At 41.6% G+C, this 9,660-nt stretch overlaps 2 protein-coding genes across 51 annotated transcripts in view; both read right to left on the reverse strand.

Moving 5' to 3' along the window:
* Window positions 1-4,955, reverse strand: part of nfkb2 (nuclear factor of kappa light polypeptide gene enhancer in B-cells 2 (p49/p100)) — a 21,001-nt gene extending 16,046 nt beyond the window's left edge. The window contains exons 1-2 of the mRNA XM_023408577.2: window positions 4,842-4,955; window positions 855-952 (exon numbers count right to left, since the gene is read on the reverse strand). Coding sequence (XP_023264345.1) covers window positions 855-871 — 17 coding nt within the window. The 5' untranslated portion in view covers window positions 872-952; window positions 4,842-4,955. The remainder of the gene's footprint in view (window positions 1-854; window positions 953-4,841) is intronic.
* Window positions 4,956-6,065: 1,110 nt separating this feature from the next.
* The window catches only part of glud1a (glutamate dehydrogenase 1a), a 15,362-nt gene continuing 11,767 nt past the window's right edge, over window positions 6,066-9,660 (reverse strand). Inside the window, exons 11-18 of one of the 50 annotated variants that reach the window (XM_087174634.1) lie at window positions 9,548-9,639; window positions 9,203-9,265; window positions 7,213-9,064; window positions 7,093-7,118; window positions 6,995-7,020; window positions 6,873-6,962; window positions 6,535-6,794; window positions 6,066-6,502 (exon numbers count right to left, since the gene is read on the reverse strand). In XM_087174634.1, the coding sequence (XP_087030760.1) occupies window positions 8,945-9,064; window positions 9,203-9,265; window positions 9,548-9,639 (275 nt within the window). In that variant the 3' untranslated portion in view covers window positions 6,066-6,502; window positions 6,535-6,794; window positions 6,873-6,962; ... (1 more) ...; window positions 7,093-7,118; window positions 7,213-8,944. Of the gene's footprint in view, window positions 7,021-7,040; window positions 7,135-7,160; window positions 9,065-9,202; window positions 9,266-9,547; window positions 9,640-9,660 lie in introns of all 50 variants that reach the window. The other 49 variants (XM_087174633.1, XM_087174635.1, XM_087174641.1 and 46 more) reach the window with 49 other exon arrangements.

Consider the following 9,660-nt stretch of genomic DNA (forward strand, 5'->3'; position numbering starts at 1 on the left):
AAGGAATCCACAGAGGTGGTTTTACTTTTCTGTTTCTCTGAAACACGTCGGACATGTTTCTACTAACTTCTTCTTCTGTCACTCAACACACCTGGACAGGTTAAAGGTCACAACCAAATGGGGGGGGGGGGCTCTGCAGTGCTGAAGACAACAACTCCTCCAACCTTCAACCCTCTGATACGACACATAGCAGTGTCTCCTGAGATCCCGCCCCTACACTATCAGGTGTACTGGACCTTGGTTGTCATGGTTACAATAATAATGAGCACGGCTTGGTTAGGTTTAGGACAAGATGGTGATACTTCCTCAACATTAGACGATCTCTGTTGCCACAGTTACAACTACGCCCATAGATAATAAAAACAACACAAACAGCTGGTTTCACATGGGAATCGAACATGTGGCTGACAGACACCAGGGTCATGATACAAACACAGGTGCGGCTTCATCAGACGCATCAGGCTCCTCAGCACACCTCACCTTACGACAGGTGAGGTGTGATGTCATGAGCATGTCTGGGGTTAAATGTGTTCACAGTGAACCGGGTTTGATCGGGACTGATACCTCAGACTCACTACATGGACTAAAATATGTGGACGCCAACTGATGGTCCCCTCGACAGGAAGTCATGTGATCAGTGTTGGACAGGCTCAGATCAGACTGATGAAGCAGCTGCTGCATCAGACTCACCTGGAGCTCACAGGTTCGATCCCTCAGAGCAAACTCAATCTTCCATCCCAAAAACTTTCTATTCACATCACAACAAACAGACACTAAGCTCACATCCTCCACTCGCTCCTCCTCCACTCGCTCCTCCTCCACTCGCTCCTCCTCCAAACACAAATCACACGCACCTCAGAGCTCCAGCCATGACTCAGCAGGAACAGGCGAAGAGGAAGGTGATGAAGGCTCAGCTCCCAGCTGATTTGTTCTTCCTCCTTCAGTGATTTTCCTGCAGACGCCAAATCAAGAGTGAATCACAACTCAGAGTGTGTGTGTGTGAGTGTGTGTGTGTGTGTGTGTGTGTGTGTGTGTGTGTGTGTGTGTGTGTGTGTGAGAGTGTGTGTGTGTGTGGGCAGTGGAGACATGTCCCTACCAATATTTCAGGAGTAAAGAATTGTCCTGACCGCTACATGAGTGAAGTCGTATTAGATCATTCCAAAGTGGCCTCCAAGAGTCTGCATCTCCAAGACAACCAATTTAGACATGCTAGCATTTGATTGGCTGAAAGGGTTGAAAGGCTATCTGAAGAATCACGTTAGGTGAGAATGGCCTCCAAGAGTCTGCATCTCCAAGACAACCAATTTAGACATGCTAGCATTTGATTGGCTGAAAGGGTTGAAAGGCTATCTGAAGAATCACGTTAGGTGAGAATATCACAGTGATCACATCAACTGATGTTATTTAACCATGTTAGCTAGCGTTAACTCGCAAGCTAACCCTGGCTTCTGTCCTCTGTAGGCTAACAGTCAGGCTGCTGGTCAGAGTATAAAATATATCAAAGTATGAGTTTAATTTCTGTCTAAAAATCCCATGAAAATGCCACATGAATACTATGACTTTTTATGCCTTTTTATGCCTAACTATACTAAAATCTTATTATGCTTTACTTTACAATGTTACATCTAAAGGCTTGGTGGTGCGATGGTTCGAACAGATGCCTCACAGGCAGAAGCTTCTTGTTTTGAACCCGAGTCTGCGCCTTTCAGTCTGGAGTTTATGTCTCACTATATTAAGACTTTTAGGCCTTTAATGCCTTACTATAGTATGACTTTTTATGTCTTATTATACTATGACTTTTTTACTGCTTTACAATGTTATCTTTATAAGGTGGCTTGGTGCAATGTTTAGAACAAATGCCTCACAATGAGAAGGTTCTGGGTCGAGGAAATTTAAGTGTGGAGTTTGTATACTACCACTTTTTATGCTTTATTATACTATGACTTTTTATGCCTTACTATACTACCACTTTTTTTTATTATTATTTTTTGGGGCCTTTTATGCCTTTATTGATCGAGCAGTAGAGAGAGACAGGAGGTGGGGAGGCAGAGAGGGGGAATGACATGCAGCAAAGGGCCGACTGCAGCGAGGACCCCAGCCTCCGCACATGGGGCGTCAGGTGGCTCAACCAACTGAGCCACCTGACGCCCCATACTACCACTTTTTATGTCTTACTATACTATGACTTTTTATGCCTTACTTTAATAATCTTTTTATACTTTACTTTACAATGATATTTTCATAGGGTGGCTTGTTGGTGCAATGTTTAGAACAAATACCTCACAATCTGAAGGTTCTGGGTTCAGGTCTGGAGCTTTACTATACGATGTCCTTCTTATGCCTTAGTACACTATTACCTTGTTTATGACATACTATAGTATAACTTTTTTTAATCCCTTACTATACTATGAAGTTCTCTTTACTATGATCATTTTATGCTTTACTTTACTGTTCGGCTGACTTCGTGGTACAGTGGTTAGAACAGATGCCTCACAGTCAGAAGTTTCTGAGTTCAAACCTGCGTCTTTTCAGTGTGCAGTTCGTGCCTTACTATACACTTGTTTTTATCACTTACTTTCTTCTATAATATAAACATATCATAAACATATACAGATTAACTAGACATACATGTCAATATATGATATTATTCCGATGTCTAACAGGTTTCATATGTAATTTCTACATATGAAGGATATACTTTAACGACATGTATGATTTTATTTCATCATACATCTCATCCATGGAAATACAGCACATGAACATATATCATATTTCCTGAATGTAAATTCAGATCTCATATGTTAATAAACCGTTTGGGTGGCGAGGTTGTGCATCCCTACCAATGTTTAGACCCAACATATGCCCTTTTGTGTGTGTGTGTGTGTGTGTGTGTGTGTGTGGGTGTACGTGTGTGTGTGTACGTGTGTGTGTGTGTGTGTGTGTGTATGTGTGTGTGATAGAGTCATATCTAAAGTGGGATATCTCAGTGGGAATTTCCACTCCTCCTCCTCCTCCTCCTCCTCCTCCTCCTCCTCTCGGAGGATTTGGGGATGATCCTTGATTTCCCTCGAGACTGAACAAACCAACATTTCTCTGTCTCCTCAGGACACTTTTTAGCCTAGCTTAGCACAAACAGTGCAAACAGGGGGAAACTGCTAGCCTTCCTGATACTTCCTGATCAGGCTCCTCAGAGGACGAACTGTCTCCAGCGCCACCTTCAGGACAAACAGCAGAATCACTCCCTGACTGAAAACTGATTCACTTTGATTCAATGGTTGATGATTTGATGTGTCTGGATTTCCTGTTCCTGATCTGCAGCTGTTGTCTTGAACACGTCTGTTACCCTCAACCTGCTCGCAGCAGCTGGATCCTGGTTATGGGATCATCCATTAAGATGAGATATCATCAGGTTTTAAATTATTGTTCAATCTATAAATGTCAAAATACAGAAAAATTCTCCATGATACTTGGATCAGACTTTAGCTGAACAACAGAAAATTAATCTGTGACTATAATCTGTATCTCATTAATCAATTTAATCATTATTCAAGCAAAAATTCATTCACTGGTTAAAGCGTCTTAAATGTAAAGATTTTTCTTTTTCATAATTGATAAAAACTTATTGTCAATAAACACAGATATTTGAATGATCACAGGCAAAAACTGATCAGTCAAACAATTGAGAAAAAAATCAGCAGATTAATCAAATAGATAATAATCGTGATCTGCAGTTAGAGCTTCACAATTAATCAAAATATAATCAAAATCTCGTTATGGTCAAGTGCAATATTCAAATCACAGGAGCTGAAGTTCCTTTGATGAAGATGAAATGTGTCACATTGTTGTGCATTGTTAGCATTAGCATTGTTAGCACCATCAGTGTGGTGGTGCTACTGAGGCAGCCTGGACTACAAATCATCTTCTCCAGATGTGAAGAACATGAAAAAACTATTGTTTACATGGACTCGTAACTTTCATCATAATATTCACCAGAATAATCACAAAATGATTTTTTCGTTCAGTCTTAGTTACAGTCCATCATTTAAGAATTAACCAGGTTTCATGTCATAGTCAGATCAATGTGTTTTCTCAGATTTAAATGAACATCAATCTGTCGTCATATGATCAGATAATCAATACATAGTTGATCAGGTGTTATTTTACTGTTCTAACTGTGTTTAATAAACCAGGTTGTGATGGTTAGCAGGCTAACTAACTGATTTTAACTCATACACCTGGATTAGTGAAGCCAGGAAACTATCACAAAACTAAAAGAAAGTAAAACTGCAGAAAGTAAAAATAATTATGTGTAAAAATAGGAATAAAACTGCCAGTTTAAAGTCAGAGGAACAGTCGATTCCTCTCAGAGTCTCTGATGTTTTTCCTGCTTCAGTAATTTTCCTCTGTTACACAATCTGATCAAACAGCAGCAACAGTGTTTCCTTCATGTTTAATTCTCTGCATCATTTTCACCTTTAAAACTCAGCTGATCAATCTATCTTTAATCTTTTTATCCTCACCAATAAACAACAATCAGCTGTTCATTTAGAGAAAACCAGTGGATTTATCAGCTGATTTATCAGTTGATTTTAGTGAAAATTTAGAGGAAAGAAAAGAAAAACTTTATTGATTTAAATTGAGTCTTTCACGTTTGACTGAGAGACAAACAACGTTTAGTGGATTTCAGCCTCAAAAACACTGACTTTAATTCAGTTTGACGTGGAGTGAAATCTTGACCTGAGCAGTTCCAGTGGTGAATGTGAAGATTGGATCAGTTTCTCAGTTTCTCGTCACTTCCGGTTAAAATGAGTACAAATTAAAGTTTAAAGGTGAGTTTTTACCTGCGAGCAGCTGCTGTGTCCGTTAGTCCGTCCGATTCCCCGAAAAACACTAGAATCAAACTGACCCGAGTAAGAAACAGCTGCAACACGGCTGACCTGACGTCCTGTTTCTGCTTTTCAAAGTAAAATACTCACGCTAGCTTTTTGTTTGGTTCTTCTTCAGATAATAGGCAAAGTAAATACCTGCTCATAATTCTTACTTTTATTTTTTGTCCTAAACACAGAATTTAAACCACAAGGGAATAAATTAGAATTAAATTCACAATATTTCATTTTAATTATTATGATCCAAATTTATAATTAAGTTATAATAAATAAACAAAGTTTGTGAGTCTGTTCACTTTCACTGTGAGTTATATTTAAAACGTGAACAGAATAACTCAAATATCTCAAACAGGTAAAACTTGTATGGAAGTTCAGTCTGGCCAGGAAATAATGACATTAATGTTTAACTGTGTTTTAATCATAAAATATCAATTTTTTCAATTTTTTGACAAACTCATCTTCATTGAAACCAGGTAGTTTTTATTATTCAATCTTTATTTCTGTGTCAGTGTTTCCAATGAATCAAAATCTATTTACAGATTGAAAAGGATTCTGTTTCAGCTTTTATTTTTACAGTTACCCCGCCTTACCGGAAGTCATGTCCTCTTTGGCCTCCACGGGCCTGACGCAACTCCGCTCCGTTGTCATGGTGACCGCAGCCTGTCAGTCAGAGCGGAAAGCCCCGGAGCTGGAGGGGAATTCCGGAGCCATGCGGCAAATACGGCGCGCTGATTGGTGGAGGGAGGAGGAATATCCCGCCCTCAAGACACACTAATAAAATATACAATCAAAAACCAAAAAAATCTTATAATAATAATAAATAAAATAATATTTTTATTTAAGAAATAAAAAGTGAGAACAGCAAAAGTAAATAAATAAAATTGTGATTTATTAATGAATGAATGATAATAATAAATGATTATAATGAACCAGCACTGCCCGGTTGTATACAACAGTAATAATAATAATTCCTAATAATATCATGACTGGATCCTTAGACACCTGGAGCTGGATAAAGTAACTAATGAGAAATTATAATTTTTAGCTAAAATCCAAAAATTTGAATAAAATAAAGTGAAAGACTCTTTAACACGTTTAAAGGTCTGTTCATCATCAACATCTGTAACGTGTTTGTATCCAGCTGTGTGACGTGTGATTTATGAAACAGAAACACACTCAGACTTTCTGTGTTCTTTATTTCAGTTTAACAAAAAGGTTTAAAAACTCCTCAGTCAGAGCGGAGGACACAAACTACAGCTTGGTTTGACTGTGTCCCTGTGTTACTGCAGCAGTGAGGTCAGAGGTCAGAGGTCAGAGGACTCAGGACTCAGGTGGGTTTCTCTGGTGGCAGCGCAGCAGAAAAACAAATGTTGAGACTCGGAGTGGTCTGAGCTGCAGCTTGAAGTGTGTGTGTGTGTGTGTGTGTGTGTGTGTGTGTGTGCGTGTGTGTGTGCGTGTGTGTGTGTGTGTGTGCGTGTGGGGGGGGTTCCTCTTCAGCGTGACGTCTGTGGCCCCTGGAGGACTCAGCTGTTCATCCAGGGGCCCGACAGTCACTTAAAGCTTCATCACAGTTCAGTCAGTTTGAGTTTGTCTGATCCACCCAGTCCCTCTCAGACCTGGTCCCTCTGAGACCTGGTCCCTCTCAGACCTGGTCCCTCTCAGTCCCTCTCAGACCTGGTCCCTCTCAGTCCCTCTCAGACCCTGTGAGACCCAGTCCCTCTCAGTCCCTCTGAGACCTGGTCCCTCTCAGTCCCTCTGAGACCTGGTCCCTCTCAGTCCCTCTCAGACCTGGTCCCTCTAAGACCCTGTGAGACCTGGTCCCTCTCAGACCTGGTCCCTCTCAGTCCCTCTGAGACCTGGTCCCTCTCAGACCCTGTGAGACCTGGTCCCTCTCAGACCCTGTGAGACCTGGTCCCTCTCAGACCCTGTGAGACCCGGTCCCTCTCAGACCCTGTGAGACCCAGTCCCTCTCAGTCCCTCTGAGACCTGGTCCCTCTGAGACCCTGTAAGACCTGGTCCCTCTCAGACCTGGTCCCTCTGAGACCTGGTCCTTCTAAGACCTGGTCCCTCTCAGACCTGGTCCCTCTAAGACCTGGTCCCTCTGAGACCTGGTCCCTCTAAGACCCTGTGAGACCTGGCCCTTCCCTCTCAGACCCTGTGAGACCCGGTCCCTCTCAGACCTGGTCCCCCTCAGTCCCTCTGAGACCTGGTCCCTCTAAGACCCTGTGAGACCTGGTCCCTCTCAGACCTGGTCCCTCTCAGTCCCTCTGAGACCTGGTCCCTCTAAGACCCTGTGAGACCTGGTCCCTGTCAGACCCTGTGAGACCTGGTCCCTCTCAGACCCTGTGAGACCCGGTCCCTCTAAGACCCTGTGAGACCTGGTCCCTCTGAGACCTGGTCTCATCAGGCAGAGTCTGTTGTGTCAGTGGTCACAGGGCAGCTACAGTCCTGTCAGTTTAACTGCATAGATTAACTTTAGCTTTAGCATTTAGCATTTAGCTACAACTGTGTCACAGTCTGAACAGAGGAAACACAAACTGAGGAGTTTTTATTTAAAGTCAACTTCCTGTTGACTGCAGCGAAACGAGGAGATGACAGTTAAAGGATCGTTCCAGGTTTTTATTTTACTGATGATGATGAAGATGAAGAGTGGTTCATTCCATCATTCTCTGGTTCCTGTTGATCAGCAGGTAAACATGTAACAGACGGATGATGATCTGTAAATAGCTGATGAACAACAACATAATTAACAGCTGTAAACAGATGTAAACAGATGTAAACAGATGTAAACAGGTCAGTGGAGGGAAGAGGATCGGAGCCATGTGACTCTGACCCTCTGTGAGAAACAGATCATCATCATCAACAACATAAATCATGGAATAAAATTAAATGTCTCCAAATATTATATACAAATTGTTTTTGATTGTTGACTAATTAACTACTTGTTTAAAACATCCTGATAGTTATTAAATACTTTATGCGGCTAAACTTAAAGTAACGTGAGACCAGCTGACTGAAGTTTTATCATCATCATCATCATCATCATCATCAGAAAAACACAGGAACGCTCCTTTAATGACGTTTCTCCAAAGGCGGTAAATATTAAAGCTGAAGTCCTGAGGCACATGTGCATTATAATAAAAAAAATATCTATACAAGCTCTTCACCTGGAGACAGACAAACAGTGAATACATGGCCAGAAGTATGTGGACACCACTAACGATCACAATCAGTTTATTAGAGTTCATTTCTGTTTTCAACTTCTCTGACGTGAAGATTTGTTTTATTGTGAAATAATAACTGGATCATTCTAAATGTTTCAGGCCTTTAAAAAATGATTCAAACTAAACCAGTAAAAACCAGTAAAAACTGGTGACTGTGTGTAAAATCAACTAATGATCTCAGTCATTTTGTTCCAGCTGCTCACATGTGAACATTTTCTGCTTCTCTATATTCAACTGAAAATGTTTTTACTATTTACTAAATGATTAATCAATAACCAATAATCTGTAACTGTCTGAAAATAAAGGGTAGCTGCAGCTGTGGTGAAACATTGACTTTATGATTTGCCACAGTGGAAGGTGACGTCTTCAGATCTGAAAATATTCACATGTGAAACTGATTCATTTTCTCTCTGTGGTTTAATTTGTCTGATTCCATAAAAACACCTCAAATCATCCAGTGAATCACCAGAATAAAACTAAGATTCATGGTTTTCCTTCATTAATAATCAATAATCATGGGGACAAACATTGGCCTAATAATGGATGGATGAAGGAGGGTGTCCACATACTTCTGTCCACATAATGTGATGCAGGCAGCTTGTGACAGTGTCTGTGGTTTAAGGCGTTCAGATGATTTCATGTTCAGGTCGAGACGAGCAGGAAGCTGCTGAGTTCAACTCCAATTCATGGAGAGAAGAAGAAGATGATCGTAAACAGATGAGAGAAGAAGAACGACCTCAACGAAAGGTCAGTGAAGAAGTCCTGTAGAGACGATGAAGACAGACAGACAGACAGACAGACAGGTGACAGACAGACAGGTGGATGGAGGTGCGCCTACGTGAAGATGAGGCCGGCTTCGCTGTAAACCTTGAAGACCTTCTCGATGGCGTTGACGTACGCCGCTGTCCGCAGGTCGAGACCCAGGTTGTACTTGTTGGCTGTTCTCATGATTTGCTGCACGAGAGGAAGGGGGGAGGGAGGAGGGAGGAGGGGGAGGGATGATCATTTAACATCATGAGATAAGTGTGTGTGTGTGCGCGTGTGTGTGTGTGTGCGCGTGTGTGTGTGTGTGCGTGTGTGTGTGTGTGTTACCCTGGCAGAGCGCTCCATGGTGAAGGCCAGACCTGAGTGAACGATGTCCTTCTCAGACGCTCCCTGCAACAAAACACAGTTACACCACAGAAGAAGAAGGACGACACACAGGATACAGAGCAGAAGTAGTAGTAGTATTAGAAGTAGTAGTAGTAGTAGTAGTATAAGTATTGGTAGTAGTAGTAATATCATTAGTAGTAGTATTAGTATTGGTAGTAGTAGTAATATCATTAGTAGAAGAAGTAGTAGTATCATTAGTAATAGTAGTATCAGTAGTAGTATCAGTAGTAGTATCAGTAGTAGTATCAGTAGGTACTATCAGTAGTAGTAGTTGTGTGTACTCACAGAGATCCTGGCCTGGAACTCAGACGTGGGGACGACAGGGATGGCGCCGCCATGTTTCCCAAACTTCCTCTCTAAACTCTCCTGGACCGACACTGGGGGAAGGGGGGGGGGGG

This window comes from Seriola lalandi, unplaced genomic scaffold (genome assembly GCF_002814215.2).
Source record: "Seriola lalandi dorsalis isolate HSWRI2012SDOR001 ecotype SW California unplaced genomic scaffold, Sedor1 jcf7180002054368, whole genome shotgun sequence".
NCBI lineage: Eukaryota > Metazoa > Chordata > Actinopteri > Carangiformes > Carangidae > Seriola > Seriola lalandi.